This window comes from Labeo rohita, chromosome 7, assembly GCF_022985175.1.
Source record: "Labeo rohita strain BAU-BD-2019 chromosome 7, IGBB_LRoh.1.0, whole genome shotgun sequence".
NCBI classification, from domain to species: Eukaryota; Metazoa; Chordata; class Actinopteri; order Cypriniformes; family Cyprinidae; genus Labeo; species Labeo rohita.
Window position 1 is genome coordinate 10,681,169 of NC_066875.1, and position 16,991 is coordinate 10,698,159.

General features: G+C 35.1%; 2 protein-coding genes across 3 annotated transcripts in view; one reads left to right on the top strand and one right to left on the bottom strand.

The window, feature by feature from the left end:
* LOC127168555 (uncharacterized) overlaps positions 1-16,991 on the bottom strand; it is a 280,503-nt gene that overhangs the window by 121,398 nt on the left and 142,114 nt on the right. The window lies entirely within an intron of this gene.
* galns (galactosamine (N-acetyl)-6-sulfatase) overlaps positions 1-16,991 on the top strand; it is a 54,758-nt gene that overhangs the window by 10,587 nt on the left and 27,180 nt on the right. For both annotated transcript variants that reach the window (XM_051115335.1, XM_051115336.1), the window contains exons 8-10: positions 1,636-1,775; positions 2,934-3,037; positions 14,919-15,055. In XM_051115335.1, coding sequence (XP_050971292.1) covers positions 1,636-1,775; positions 2,934-3,037; positions 14,919-15,055 — 381 coding nt within the window. The remainder of the gene's footprint in view (positions 1-1,635; positions 1,776-2,933; positions 3,038-14,918; positions 15,056-16,991) is intronic.

Sequence of the window (16,991 nt, forward strand, 5' to 3'; positions counted from 1 at the left end):
AAATGTTTGTCCTCTCCCCAAATTTGTCACTACTGAAAGACAGTAATATATAATTTAATAAGAAAGGTTACATTGACCTATTAAGATTTTGCTTAGATCTACTTCTAAATATATTTTTTGCTGTTTTATTGGAATGATTTCAGAGATAAATCATATCCATATTATGAGATTTGTTGTATTTTGACTCCAGTTTTTTTTGTGTAAAAGGCAAAAAGTTGATCATACTGAAAGTTAAAGATTCACATTTGAATATCCATTGAACCAAACACTATCATAACATCTTAACTGGTAATTCAGTATACTTTATTTTTCACAGAACATCCAATATTTTGGCCATGACTGCACATTTTCAATAGTGACAATAATGTTTTGGTAGCATCACATTATAGAATTTTAACTTACATACTAAATCACTACAAAAACATACTAAAATACAATAAATTTGCAAAACTGTATAGATATAAAGGATTATGTGTTATCTTTTCTTACTGCCGAAACAATGATGACATGATTCTCTTGTGACTGTTACGGTACACACATAAAAAGTAAATTTTATGGAATAACACCCAAAAAACAATGTCACTACCAAAACTTCACCAAATGTTTCGGTTGTGACTGTTTCGTTGTGACAAATTTAACTTTTGATACTTTTAGCTCAAAGATGCTAATCAACACATGGGTATCTAGCACAATTCTAAACAGCTGCACAAATATAAAAAACTAAATGTTGTGGAATAACACCCAAAAAGTGTGCTTAATTGCAGAAAAAGGGTGTTTTTATCTTATTTTATTTCATTTTATTTTTTTATCTATTTTAAAGATATTCTAATGGACCGCATTATGACGTCATTGCATGTGGAAAACAAACGTTGTAGTCCAAAGGAGCCGTTCGTTGTAGTTCTTGAAAAGGGATTTTTTAAAAACAAAATATCTCCCTTTGGAGTAGACTTTGAGATTTGTAACTTTGTAGATCTTTTTTATGCCCAAAGATACACACCACACACTGACTAAAGTTCAAAATGTGAAAAAGCATAATAGCAAACCTTTAAATAACAATGTTTTTGCCTGGAACAGACAAAACACAGATTTTGTAAAATTTGTCATTATGTTACTTAACAGCCATAACATAATTATTGTTTTGGGCAAAAATTGTCCATTGTGCACTCCAGTTTTGTATTATATAAATGATTGGTTAATGAGATGTTATTTTTCATACTCTGAGGCGAGAATAAGGGCTGAAGGCTTCATTGGTAGTCTTGTCTGGAACTGTTTAGTATTCCGCCCAGTGCTTTGGAATACTGGGGCTTCAGTAAGCATACGTTTCTTCAGAATGCTAAATGAGGTTTGTGTTGACAGAGGAATGGATCAAGGCTGAGGGGTATTAGCCAGGTGCTGGCAGTGGAGGGATTCAGCCTGACACGCCACATCTTAATGTTTTATAAGCAGCACACATCTATCGGAGACATCTATCTTCCTCCATATATCACATCCTTCTGTCACAGGACAGGTTTCAAACGTGGGCTAATTTGACAGAGTTTGTTATGCTGTCTGGGTTAGGGCAACCGAACAGGTTATCTGGGGTAATTTTTAGTGCTATGATTGAGGCGGTGAGACACTGTGTGATTTGTCTTGTAGTTATGGCGATGCAGTGATGGAGCTGGATGACAGCATCGGTCAGCTTCTGGCTCACCTGATCATTCTGGGAATCCACAATAACACATTGGTGTTCTTCTCCTCGGATAATGGGGCAGCATTGACATCTGGACCGCATCAAAGTGGGAATCTATTCACACTTCTCCACCCTAAACATTAACACACCAATGGCAATTTTTGACCTTTCATTTGTGCAAGAAATTATTTGGACTTTTTATATAAATAATTTCTTGCAAGTCCACTGCTGATGGTGTAGTTTTTTTTCTGAACAAGCTAAAGTTAATTTTTATTCAGCTTTTTATATATATATATATATATATATATATATATATATAATTAAAACAAGTAAATATTTAACATTATATAATAAATGTATGAATGATGTTAGTATTCATATTTGATTATTATTTAGCCTTAGGTATAAAGTGTTGCTCTGTGCTTCACTGAGCTACTTTTATGCTACCGATAAATTCATAAAGTTAAAGCCATGCTGTGTTTTTTGATGTCTTTACCCAAATACACTTTGATAAACCTATAATAATTATTTATATGTTAGAACTTTCAGGACAGATTTTGGATAAAATTGCATACATTCAACTGTGTGTGTCATGTCACGACTTTGTCCTCTCTGATAAGATGTATTCATGTATACAGCGTTGCCTCAAACCACATTTATCGATGTAGAGGTGCAGAACCGAATCACAACCGTGTTATTTTTTTATAGCTAGCCATCCAAAAGTTGCACTGTGTAGCATAAATTAAAATTTGTGATTAGTTTTAGTTTGTTACTCCCCAGTACTGTTCCTAATAAATATTTAGAAGAAGCTCAGACTTGTTTTTTGTGGCATTTAGTAACCAACACTAAACGCAAATCTGAATCAAACTTGCATCTCGCACATGAGTTCAGCTATTCAATATATATGACGCATGTGCACTAACTGCTATGCCTCGGCTCAGATGTTTATGCTAGTTTCCTTAGTTTTATTTTTTCATTGTTAGTCTATGGGCATATGCACCAGTCAGACATCAGTCAAGTTTGAAATTGTTAAGTTTGGAACACTGAGGCAAGTTTTAAACATTCTTTTAAAACGTATCTCAAGACCCTTGCATTCTGTTCTGTACTCTGTCAATTTATTTTTAATTCATGCTCTCAGTACGCCTATTCTTTGAATCAAGGGTCTTCTTTATAAAGATTACTTGTTAGAGATGAATTGCTGGAACTGTACTCCACAGCCTAAGCTTTGAGTTTGAGATTCTCTCCTGTCCCTTTTCATCCTCAGGCGGCAGCAACGGTCCATTCCTCTGTGGAAAGCAGACTACATTTGAAGGCGGGATGAGGGAACCAGCCATTGCCTGGTGGCCTGGATGGATCCCTGCTGGCACGGTAAGAATGATCCCAAGCCGTTTCACTTAAACATATAAGTCCCAGATGTGCTTTCCAGTTCACTGTATTCCATCTTTCCACATCCTCGAAATGCACCGTACACATTTCTGTCCGTTAAAACACATTATCAGTGCCTTCTACAGTATATAAGAGCCCTTAAACATTAAATATGTTCAGAGAGGCTGTGATTGTGTTAAGTCGCACAGCGTTTCGGTTCAGTGAAATTTTGGATTGGTGGTTAATCAAGCTTAAAAAAAGCATTCACCTTAAATCTTTGGGGAATGAATTAATTTAACTTTAACTTATAGACCAATTTCGAGTAGACGTCACAGTGACGTCACTTGCAGTCGCGCACGCATAGTGGTTGCAGAAAAACACCGGTAGCAAGTGGAGGTAAACGAGTAAACTTATTCTTATTCCATAAAATGGAATAAGAAAAAAACAGAAGTGTGGGATATAAGCTGAGGGGAAAAGAGAGAATGATGAGTTGTTTTTCCTCTAGATTTGTGGGATATAATCTCGGAATTGCGAAAATAAAGTCAGGAAATCTATGAAATCTAAAATCAAGTTTACGTTTTTTATTATTTTATTCCATGGCTCCATAGACTGCCAACTGAACCGCCCATAAAAACGTCATCCCGGTTTCGGATCTGTAAGAATATCCCACTATCTAACGCCAATTTCTTTGAATAACAGTGCTTATCACTGGGTGACAAGCTCTTGTAATATGTGAATAACATTTTGAAAATGACATCTAATCAATATAATCTATACTGTTTTTAAATCTAAGTATTTTGTGCTGTATCCTTGTAATTCTCTAGCCGTAAAGGCTATCTCTCCCGGGTTTTCTGCAACCATGCTGCGCGCGCATCCCGAATGTTTACAAACAGGTAATTGGTCTATAGGATAATGTACATCCAGCCAGTTGTTATTCTGCAATAAGTTAAGTCACCTTAATTCATATAGCGCTTTATACGACACAGATTGTCAAAACAATGTCAATAACGTAGGAGGACAATAGTACAATTTTCAGTTAAAGGGATAGTACACCCAAAAATGAAAATTAGCCCATTATTTGACTTCCTCCTTTGAGACGAATTCGATCGGAGTTATATTAAAAAATGTCCTGGCTCTTTTGAGCTCTATCATGGCAAATTTTCTTCAACAGGTCAAAACAAGTCCAGTAAAGTGCATCCATCCATAATAAAAAAGTGCCTCTCACAGCTCTGGGGGGTGAATGAAGGCCTCCTGTAGCAAACCAATGCTTTTTGTAAGAAAACATCCACATTTAAAATGCAATAATCACTTTAATCTAGCTGCTCCGGGCGGATGGCGTAGGACGTCAGCTCTGCGCATGCACCGCTCAAAACAAAACAATGACCAAAACAAAACAATGGTCATGAATCAGAAGCACGAAATGAGGATTTGTAAGGCAGAATGTTGGAGGATTGGAGCCTGGTTTTCCTTTGCTAAAGTACGGAAACTTTGCTAACTTTGCTTCCTTTGCTCCTGTAAGCAAACGTTGGTTTTTACGAGACTTCCAGCCACATGTGCAACGCTGACATCCTACGTCATCCATCTGGAGCTTCTTCTGTGTACAACAGTGAGCGCAAGCTAGATTAAAGTGATTACTGCATTTTGAAAATGGATATTTTTCTTACAAAAACGCATCGAATTTGCTACAGGAGGCCTTTATTCACCCCCTGAAGCCTTGTGAGGCACTTTTTATTATGGATGGATGCACTTTATTGGACTTGTTTTGGACTGATGAAGAGAAACACCTGCTCATTGCCATGATAACGCTTGAAAGAGCCAGGATATTTTTTTAAATATAACTCTGTTTGGATTCGTCTGAAAGAAGGAAGTCATGTACGCCTAGGATGCTGTGAGGGTGAGTAAATAATGGGCTAATTTTCATTTTTGGGTGAACTAACCTTGTAAAGTAAGTTCATTGTTGAATCATGTCATCATCCAGCTCTGTTCAGTTCTCTTCAAATAGTATCTGTGCAATCGAGCTGACAATATTTCCGGAAATGAAGTGTCCCCAACTAAGCAAGCCTCAGGCAACAGTGGCAAGGAACCAAAACTCCATCTGTGACAGAAATGGAGAAAAAAACCCTTGGGAAAAACCAGGCTCAGTCGAGAAGCCAGTTCTCCTCTGGCTGGACAAAACCAGCATGTTGTGGTTTAATTTCAGGCTGCAACACAAGTCAGATTGTGCAGAGGACTCATCTGGTTCTCATGGTCTTGTGCCAAGGGCCGTGTAGTTGACGAGGTCTTCGCAGGGGATCTGTCTCTAGGGCTCATCTAGTTGACATGGTCTCTGCTGACATTCAAGGCTGTAGAGGTCATCTTTAGCTGCTGATCCACCATCTGGTCTGAATACGGACTGGATCTGGGTGGCTACAGTGACCTCGGAATAAGAATGAAACTAAAACTAATATTAGCGTAAATGCTGCATTTTGAACTGGCTGTAGTTTGTTTATTAAGCAATAAAGCATTACAATAATCTAACCTTGAGGTCATGAACGCATGAATTAACGTTTCTGCATTTGACATCGAAAGCATAGGTCATGATTTAGATATGTTTTTAAGATTAAAAAATGCGGTTTTACAAATGCTTGAAACATGGCTTTCAAAGGAAAGATTGCTATCAAATAGCACACTCAGATTCTTAAATGATGATGATGAATTGACAGAGCAGCCATTTAAGTGTTAAGGCTTGTTCACACCAAGAGCAAATATGAAGATAACTATATTAGCGTCAAGACCGGTTTGGGTATCTTATTTTTGTCAGTAATACAGAAAATTAATTATTCAGGAAATAAAATGTTGTATATAATCAAGCTAAGTATATATGAACAAATCCCTCTGTAAAAACCTTCAAGATATAGACAGGAATAAAAATGTAAAGTTTGTTGTGTGTAAGTGCTGCTGAAGTGGAGATTTATAGCTCAGTGTTGGAGAAAAATCTCATTTTGAAAAAACGGCCTTTAAAATACGTATTGTGATTGAAATCTATTGACACAAATACATAAAGTGCTATAAAAGAAACACTTAACAGTGTCTTTTGGATGTTTTCTTTCCACTAGTCTGAAAAAACACTTTATGAAAAAACAAAAATCAGAAAGTCTCAAACTTGACAGATGCATGTAAAAACAATGTTTTTGCCTGCAGCGTCTCTCCTAATATTTAGAACTATACCTTTATCGTTATCATTACAGTTATAGTCCTTGGCCTGAACAGGTCTTTAGACAGTGTTCTAGGTTATTACATGCAGAGGTTTTTGATCCGATAAGTAACACCTTTGTTTTTTTTATTTAGCAGTAGGAAATTACTAGTCACCTAGTTTTTTATATCAACTATGCATTCCGTTAGTTTTGCAAATTGGTATGCTTTGCAAGGCCGCAAAGAAATATAGAGCTGAGTATCATCAGCATAACAGTGAAAGCTAACACCATGTTTCCTAATGATATCTGCCAAGGGTAGCATGTGAAGCGTGAAAAAGAATGGCCCTTATACTGAGCCTTGTGGTACTCCATACTCGTTTCACAACTCAAAACAACTTAAAGGTTCTGTGAAAAGTGCTGAAGTTCGTAGCAAGTGGCTTTGAGCCAAGACAACGAACAATATCAAACAAGACGGACATTTCAAAGTACATACATACCACTTATACACTTGAAATATTACAATAACAATACTTCTGACAAGAAGACAACACTGCAACAATATTATAGTACTACTGAACTCCTCTGATTTTATTTTACATACATTCCATGCAATGTGATGTGAGAGACATTAAAGAAACACAAGCTTCAGATGCTTGGATGAGTGCTGTTAATCAGCATTACTATTGAAACGGTCATTATGAGGAATAACAGACCTCAGAATGTCTTGACTGACAAATCAAAATCAAAACATTTCAGAGAACTGTGTAGTAAATTTATCAAGGCTGATCAATCAAATCTTTGCTACTGAATTTTTGGTACTAGTGTTTTAAAAATGTAAATGGGTCTTATAAAAATCAGTTTCGTTTTTTAAAATATTGGAGCCGAATAATACAGGTACTTATGATACAGTTCCATTTTAAGATTTACCTTTGTTAGGACAATGATTGAATTCTGTACCAAATATTGCCTGTTTACTCTTGAAATTCCTTATGATTCCCAACTCTGGTCTCCTTTCTTTTTTTTTTGGTGGCAGAGGAAGCCTCCTTTTCCTGATCTGCCGAAGCTGTGTGCTCCGCAAATGACTTTTAATTGTATTAGGGGCAGCTGTGACATGGGGCTGTGGCGTGGGGGGATTTTTTGGAGGAGGGAGCGCAGGAGCCGTGCTAAGCCTGCCCCCGGCTCATATCTGAGGGGTGTGCTGGGCCCTGATAGCACGGCGGAGTGACGAGGGAGAGGGGGATTGGGAACGTCTTAAGCGGCTAATCTGTTTGTGTGTTTGCTGAGGTTGGATTGAGCTGTAATGAGGGCTTCTGTATCTGAATATGCCAGGCGTGCCGGATAAAGAACAGAAAGGGAGAGGAGAGCAGAGAAGAGTGCTGGGGTATGTGGCTGGGATGGAGGCGTGTGGTGTGCCAGGTGTCTGGGCAGTGCCAGAGCAGTGCAGAGTGGGATAAGCAGGTGTTTCACACTGTTAATGTTTGTCTTGCAGCGGCAGGCTGGATTTTTCTCGTCCTGCTCCGCTCAAGTGTGGCTCTTTGTGATGTGTGTATCTTCTCGTCCATTTCTCTCTTGGGAAGCATTAATGTCCCTTTTTGTTTTACTGAATTACGTGAGGTTGTATTTTCCATATTTACAAATCAATCGAATAGAAAAAAGAAAAAAAGAAAATTTAAAAAAGAGACAGAAATTACAAATTAATGTTCAGAATTTCTAAGAAATTAAAATAAAAAAAAATTATATGCAGTTGAGGTCAAAATGTTACATATACCTTGTAGAATCTGCAAAATGTTACATTTAAGTATATTCAGTAGCTTCTGAAGGACAGTACCAAATTAAAAAAAAAAAAAAGATATTTAGGCAAAATAATAAAAAAAAAATACACATTTTCAGTTTGTTCAAAAGTTTACACCCCTGGCTCTTAATGCATCGAGTTTCCTTCTGGAGCATCAGTGAGCGTTTGAACCTTCTGTAATAGTTGCATATGAGTCCCTCAGTTGTCCTTCGTGTGAAAAAATGGATCTCCAAATCATACAGTCATGGTTGGGAAGGATTCAAACACACAAAAATGCTGAACAACCAAAGAATTTGTGGGACCTGAAGAATTTTCCTGAAGAACAGCGGGCAGTTCAACTGTTAAGAACAAATAAGGGACTGATGAACAACTATAAAAAAAATAAATAAAAAAATCAAATAACAACTGTGGGTCATTGAGATTACTAACCAGTATTACCAATCATTTTTGTGAATTCAACTATTATTTTCTCTTGTGGACTATGTGTAAATATATTTTATGTGAAAGACCATACTTGGGTCAGTACTAAATAAAAAATAACATGCGTTTTGTATGATTTCTCTTATTTTGGTGCAATAATTAACATTTTGCAGATTCTGCAAGGTGTATGTAAATTTTGACCTCAACTGTATATAATATTGGTTATATTATAGGTTGGGGATTCGTGAACTATATTCCCAACAGCAAATCCGTAAGTCTAAAGATGATCCATTGCATTCAGAAACAGCTAAATGAAGCACAACAGAATTAAACTCAAGGATCTCAAGATGAGTTTTTAAACTTGACATCATAAACGCAGTGTGTATGAACCACATTATGTATGTATCACCACAGATTTGTAACTATGGATATTATTTATTTTTTTAAGCTTCTGAGTTAGAGGTGTGTCAGTGAGAAAACATGTCAAGTACAGCATCTTTATTAGTGGTAAATTTGTTAAAAAGAATGAAAAAAATCTTTATTCAGCATTTTGTAGATGTAGAATTGAAAGATTGTGTTGGATTTTATGCAGAAACTTAACTCACTTAACTTTGTAATAACGACTTCTCATAAATATTACTCATAAAACAATCTTTCTAAGGTTCAGAACTTCACAAGTATTTTTTTTTTCAATAAGAAACTATTAATTTTAGAAGTAAATGGCCTTTAAATATTAAATTGTCTTTTGATTCAAATAAGAACCTCATATACTTGATGGTCAAGAAAATCCCACAAAATAACACATTTTCAAAGTATATAAATGAATTGTCTAACAACAGGGTTATACCCAACCTGTAGCATATTGTTAAGCAGATATTATTAACTTAAGTGATTTGAGACTTGACCTTGACTTTACCTGGACTCTGCATCAGAGATCGTGAACGTGTCTGGTGCTTGGCACACCTACGGTTCACTTCACCTATCGAGTGACGTGAATGTAAAAATAAAGAGGTGGGGGGCGTCACAGCTAACGTGGCCATCCCAATCTCTCCTGTTGTGTTTATCAGCTCAGACACACATAGACTGAGTGCATTAGGCAGGGTTTGCAGGTCTGTCTGCACAGATAAATAGCGTCAGCCAAAGACACAGAGGCGCAGACAGTTAGAAGAAGAGGAGGAGGAGGAGGAAATGAATTGGAGATAAAGAAATATTCATTTCCCTTTTTACTAGTCCCATGTTTTTTGTGTGTGTTGCTGGATAAGAGCAGCTGGTGGTAGCGGCTAGTTACCTTTATTAATTGTTCCCTTTGATTTCTCCTTTTCCTGTGTGTATAAGTATGTATGTACGTACGTCTGTGTGTGTGAAGCCTGAGAGTGAAGATAATGGAATGTACTGGCTGTCTGGCAGCGGTGAAGGGAATTCTGGGAGGCTGAAGTAGGCGACGTGTGTGTGTGTGTGTGTGTGTGCGCAGCAGAGCCAGCTGCTCCGTGCTGATAGCGCTATCTGATTGTGAGCGTGCCGTCTCCCTCAAAGGGCCGCTCAGGAGAGAATAGAATGGAAGATCAAGGATGACAGCGAAAAAATGGCATTTTATCGGAAAATAGTTCAAAGTTTATAAATAAAATAAAGCTTTTTTTGCAGCAGGACTGGGGAGGACAGATAAAGCAGCAGTGCCGGCCTCTGTCCCAACTCTCCTTTCTCTCTGCCTTTCTCTTCATTTACAGAGATGTTAGTGTGGTTTATAATAAACCTGCGAGCGCAGATTAGAGCGGGAACTGAAGAAACGCGTCATCCTGGTTCTGCTCTTCTAAACTGGCCTCCCTGCCAGTGCTTACGTTCTGTGCCATCTTGACAAGGTTCATGCATGAAGAAGATGCTTTTGCATGCGTCTGTGTTTGTGTGTATGTGCGGGTTGCAGCACGGGTTGATATATTGCAGCTTAAACAGTCTTGAGAATCTAGACTAGACTAGACCCACATGTCAGCCAATATTAATATCATTGATTATCAGTTGTGATAGATAATTGTACTTGCTTATCCAGTTAACTATATAAAGCCTGCTGCATCATATTTGATACATAATTTCTAAGGCCTCTAAATTATAAACATGATGGAATCTTTGCTGAAAAACGTGTTATTAAAATTTAATAAATTTAATAAAATTTAATAAAATTCAATTTTTTTTTCTCCTAGAAGTCCATATTGTACATTGACATTTTAGTGCCATGTAAAAAAAAATCTAAGATTACGAGAATAAAGTCGAAATGTTTCGAGAATAAAGCCGAAATGTTTCGCGAATAAAGTCGAAATGTTTAGAAAACAAAGCCGAAATGTTTGGTAAATAAAGCCGTAATAAAATAAAGCCGAAATGTTTCAAGAATAAAGTTGAAATGTTTCGAGAATAAAGTCAAAATGTTTAGAAAATAAAGCCGTAATAAAATAAAGTCGAAATGTTTAGAAAACAAAACCGAAATGTTTAGAAAATAAAGCCGTAATAAAATAAAGTCGAAATGTTTCGCGAATAAAGTCGAAATGTTTCGCAAATAAAGTCGAAATGTTTCGCGAATAAAGTCGAAATGTTTTCAGAATAAAGTCGAAATGTTTAGAAAACAAAGCCGAAATGTTTAGAAAATAAAGCCGTAATAAAATAAAGTCAAAATGTTTCGCGAACAAAGTCGAAATGTTTCGCGAACAAAGTCGAAATGTTTCGAGAACAAAGTCGAAATGTTTCGCGAATAAAGTCGAAATGTTTCGAAAACAAAGCCGAAATGTTTCGAAAATAAAGCCGTAATAAAATAAAGCCAAAATGTTTCGCGAATAAAGTCGAAATGTTACGAGAATAAAGTCGAAATGTTACGAGAATAAAGTCAAAATGTTTAGAAAACAAAGCCGAAATGTTTTGAGAATAAAGTCGAAATGTTATGAGAATAAAGTCTAAATGTTACGAGAATAAAGTCTAAATGTTTCGAGAATAAAGTCTAAATGTTTCGAGAATAAAGTCGAAATGTTACGAGAATAAAGTCGAAATGTTTCGAGAATAAAGTCGAAACGTTACGAGAATAAAGTCTAAATGTTTCGAGAATAAAGTCAAAATGTTTAGAAAACAAAGCCGAAATGTTTTGAGAATAAAGTCGAAATGTTACGAGAATAAAGTCGAAATGTTACGAGAATAAAGTCGAAATGTTACGAGAATAAAGTCGAAATGTTTCGAGAATAAAGTCGAAATGTTTCGAGAATAAAGTCTAAATGTTTCGAGAATAAAGTCAAAATGTTTAGAAAACAAAGCCGAAATGTTTAGAAAATAAAGCCGTAATAAAATAAAGTCGAAATGTTTCGAGAATAAAGTCGAAATGTTTCGAGAATAAAGTCGAAATGTTTCGAGAATAAAGTCGAAATGTTTCGAGAATAAAGTCGAAATGTTTCGAGAATAAAGTCGAAATGTTTCGAGAATAAAGTGTTTCGAGAATAAAGTCGAAATGTTTCGAGAATAAAGTCGAAATGTTTCGAGAATAAAGTCGAAATGTTTAGAAAACAAAGCCGAAATGTTTAGAAAATAAAGCCGTAATAAAATAAAGTCGAAATGTTTCGAGAATAAAGTCGAAATGTTTCGAGAATAAAGTCGAAATGTTTCGAGAATAAAGTCGAAATGTTTCGAGAATAAAGTGTTTAGAAAACAAAGCCGAAATGTTTCGAAAATAAAGCCGTAATAAAATAAAGTCTAAATGTTTCGAGAATAAAGTCAAAATGTTTAGAAAACAAAGCCGAAATGTTTAGAAAATAAAGCCGTAATAAAATAAAGTCGAAATGTTTCGAGAATAAAGTCGAAATGTTTCGAGAATAAAGTCGAAATAAAATAAAGCCAAAATGTTTCGAGAATAAAGTCGAAATGTTTCGAAAATAAAGCCGTAATAAAATAAAGCCAAAATATTTCGCGAATAAAGTCGAAATGTTTCGAGAATAAAGTTGAAATGTTACGAGAATAAAGTCGAAATGTTTCGAGAATAAAGTCGAAATGTTTCGAGAATAAAGTCGAAATGTTTCGAGAATAAAGTCGAAATGTTTCGAGAATAAAGTCGAAATGTTTCGAGAATAAAGTCGAAATGTTTAGAAAACAAAGCCGTAATAAAATAAAGCCAAAATATTTTGCGAATAAAGTCGAAATGTTTCGAGAATAAAGTTGAAATGTTACGAGAATAAAGTCGAAATGTTTCGAGAATAAAGTCGAAATGTTTCGAGAATAAAGTCGAAATGTTTCGAGAATAAAGTCGAAATGTTTCGAGAATAAAGTCGAAATGTTTAGAAAACAAAGCCGAAATGTTTAGAAAATAAAGCCGTAATAAAATAAAGTCGAAATGTTTCGAGAATAAAGTCAAAATGTTTAGAAAACAAAGCCGTAATAAAATAAAGCCGTAATAAAATAAAGTCGAAATGTTTCGAGAATAAAGTCGAAATGTTTCGAGAATAAAGTCGAAATGTTTCGAGAATAAAGTCGAAATGTTTCGAGAATAAAGTCGAAATGTTTCGAGAATAAAGTCGAAATGTTTCGAGAATAAAGTCGAAATGTTTAGAAAACAAAGCCGAAATGTTTAGAAAATAAAGCCGTAATAAAATAAAGCCGTAATAAAATAAAGTCGAAATGTTTCGAGAATGAAGTCAAAATGTTTCGAGAATAAAGTCGAAATAAAATAAAGCCAAAATGTTTCGAGAATAAAGTCGAAATGTTTCGAAAATAAAGCCGTAATAAAATAAAGCCAAAATATTTCGCGAATAAAGTCGAAATGTTTCGAGAATAAAGTTGAAATGTTACGAGAATAAAGTCGAAATGTTTCGAGAATAAAGTCAAAATGTTTAGAAAACAAAGCCGAAATGTTTAGAAAATAAAGCCGTAGTAAAATAAAGCCAAAATGTTTCGCGAATAAAGTCGAAATGTTTCGAGAATAAAGTCAAAATTACAAGAATTAATTTGTAGCAATTACGAGATTAAAGTTCTAATATTTTAAAAGTAGGCTATAGACTATTGCACATGCAAATCGCCCAGATTGGGGGCATCGGGAGAAATCGAGAGAAAAAAGTCACAGCTTTTTAAATTCTGTCAGTTTTATAACAAAATACAAACAATATGTCTATTACAATAATGTGTTTTTCATACTTTTTAATGTGGCGTGACAGATTCCTGTATTCGCCACAGTTTAAGTGGAATCAGTCATCTTTCGGATTACAAAGAGACTATACTGTTTTTTTTTCTTGCTTTAAACCACATTTATAATTTGTAATTCGTGATCAAATTGACAATTTGAAAGCTGAGCTGTGTTATATTAAAAAGAAACGAAGCACAAAATTATTGCGCTTACAATACACAAATACCGGGTGGCTGGCGCGCTGCAGATAATAAATGGAAGACGTTAAGTATTATGTCCAGTCATTTACTGTACAGCTTTTAAATAGTCACTTAACGTTATATAGCCTACCTCACAAAAGATAACAATGTAACGTATGTTAACGAGTTGAAGCCCACTTTACCCTTTGGAACGTTTTATTTTATTTTTTTTTTTAATTAAATACAGTAATGAAAAGTTGGACGCCACAGACGTTTTGGCGGAGTAGGTGGTGGAATTTTCACAAAGAAAACAGTATAATTTAATGAATTGATTCACATGAATACAGCGATCTGTCCCGCCACATTAAAGAGTTCGAAAAACACATTATTGTCAGACACGTGGTTTGTATTTCGCTGTGAAACAGATTTTGAAATCTTGAGACTTTGTTTTATGTTAAAAGCACCAAAAGCACAAAGCTGGCGCAGTATAAATAACGAATGTAATTGAAGACATGAAATATTATTTCCAGTCATACTGTCCTTGCGAGTATAACACATGGTATGATTTCTGCTAATAATCCCAAATGTATTTGTAGTAGGCCTTTTTTGAAAAAAAGGGAATGTCGATTGGGTGTATGAGCTGATGTTAAGATAAAAAGTTGTACCTGTTCAGTCTGTTAATAAATATCATATTCTTGATATCCCAGTAAGATGATGCGGCCCCTCGGATGCAGCAATATTCAAATAAATAATAATAAATTCCGATGGCCTGGCAACTTTTCGAAATCTTAGATTTTTTTTGTACATTTGTACATTTATTTGTACTGTGTGAGCCATAAAAGCCTATATCAAAACATTTTTTCAGATTTTGTTTAAAGTTTCAGTGAACTGTTTCATTTCAAATTATTTTTCTGACAGTTATCTCATAAGTCACAACATACTTCATCTGTTTCATCCAATTTTTTTTTTTTTTTTTTGTAAATGAACAATGTGTATTCTTTCTCACGTGGTTTTCCAATGAATTCGAGCCAAAATAAAACCTTAAATAGTTAAGGGACATGTATTATATAGATGTATGCACATAGATTTACCAACTTGACCAGATCATTGGTTATCATTCAGAACAATTTATTATTCCACCAAAAACTATGTGTTCCTTGACACCAGTGCTTTGTTTCCTCAGGTGAGTTATCAGCTGGCCAATGTGATGGATCTCTTCAGCACGAGTCTATCTGTGGCTAACGTTCTTCCCCCTGATGATCGTGTCATTGATGGTCTCGATTTAAGTCCTGTCCTCTTCAACAACTCACTGCTAGACAGGTAACCATCACAAAGCAAGTGTAACTTTCATTCACATTTGATTAATTTGTGGGAGGGTGGTCAGTCGAGACTGCTTCCTAAAAAATCTCTTGTCAGAATGTCCTCTGTTGTGTACGCAGTTACATGCCCTTACTCTACAAATATGACATTGCCATTACTGTCTCAGTCCACCTCCAAAGGTGATCTGAGTGATCACAGTGTGTCTTTAAGATGCATTGGATGCTGTTTCTTTATTTATCATTGTCCGCTGGGGACTGACACTAACAGCAGGTGTAAACAAAGGCAGAGACACTGCACAAATACAGTCTGCAACTCTTATGCTGGTAGCACATAGTATCCGTAGGTGTTTCTTTGAGTAAAAGAGTGATTTTGAGGAAAGTTAAAGGGATAGTTCACCCAAAAATGAAAATTTTGTCATTAATTACTTACCCGCATGTCGTTCCAAACCCGGAAGTCCTTTGTTCATTTTCAGAACACAAGCTAAGATATCTTTAATGTAATCCGAGAGCTTTCTGACCCTGCATATACAGCAATGCAACTGAAATGTTTTATGGCACAGAAAGACAGTAAGAACATAAATTAATAAAAAGTCCATGTGATATCTGTGGTTCAACCATAATGTTATGAAGCTAAGAGAATATTTTTTGTGTGCAAAGAAAACAAAAATAACGACTTTATTCAACAATTCCGTACAACACGGATTCACTGCACTTTGTTTACAAGCATTATTTACCATGGGAATTAGGGGTGCTGAGGGTGCTGCAGTTTAAAATGCTGTTAAAAAATGAATAAATTAACATTTTGTAACAACAACCACAAAAAAATCATTTTATTAGCTTGTATATTCATTAAAAATTCATTTAAAAATATGTGCAATGACAATAAGCAACAGTAAAACATGAGTTGAATCAAACTGATTGTGAAAGTTGTTTCAACTTATTAAACTGACTTCAAAATCATTTACTGCCATGACTTTTTGATCATATTATTACCTGTAACAGGTCTGTGCCATACCCAAATTAAAAATTAACAACCATTTTTATAATCACTGTAAAGAGACAGCAGAGAAAGAGCAAGAGCATCTGTTTACTAATCTCACATTCCTGCATCTGTATCGCTTATTTTAATCTTTAATGTTAGATCTTTTCTATTTTTGGAACAAAATTAATGTTTTTAAGGTTGATTCAATATTACTCTTAATGACAACAATACTATATATATGCTTATATTAATTAATATTATTAATAGAGTATAGAATGAATAATACTGATGTATAACCGTGTTGTAACACAAATAAGTAAAAAGTTTTAGGATTTTTTTTTTTCCCCTTACTTTAAAACAAATGCGTATTTGATTATTATTAATGGAAAAAAAAAACAGGCTATACAATAAAACAGTACAATGACAAATTCACTCATATTAAACTTGGAATTTTTATTAACAAAATGAATAAATATGATTTTTTTTTTTAACCCACGTTGTAACAACAATAAATAAATGGTGTTTGGGTTTCCCTTAATTTAAAATGATCGTAGTTTGTGGTTCATCCCCTGCTCAAAATACGAATAAGAAAATAAGGTAAGAAAGATAAGAAATAAGAAAACACACACTGCACAGTTTTTGTAAACATGTCTAAAGATTTTGACAGAGCGGATGACTTGCAATTTTTTCCCAGCCTTACTTATTTGAACCAGGTTATGCAGATGGTGGACTGATAGAGAAGAACGTTCTACATCAGAATGCCACTTTCTGCATCATGGTACTCTTGCGAATGGCAGCGGAGACTGCCACTGAAGAGAAGAAATTGTTGAATGTTGTTCCTTCGTAACATTATGGTTGAGCTGCTGATCACATGGACTATTTTATTGATGTCCATACTACCTTCCTGGGCATTGAACGTGGTAGTTGTGTGTAGGGTCAGAAAGCTCTCGGATTT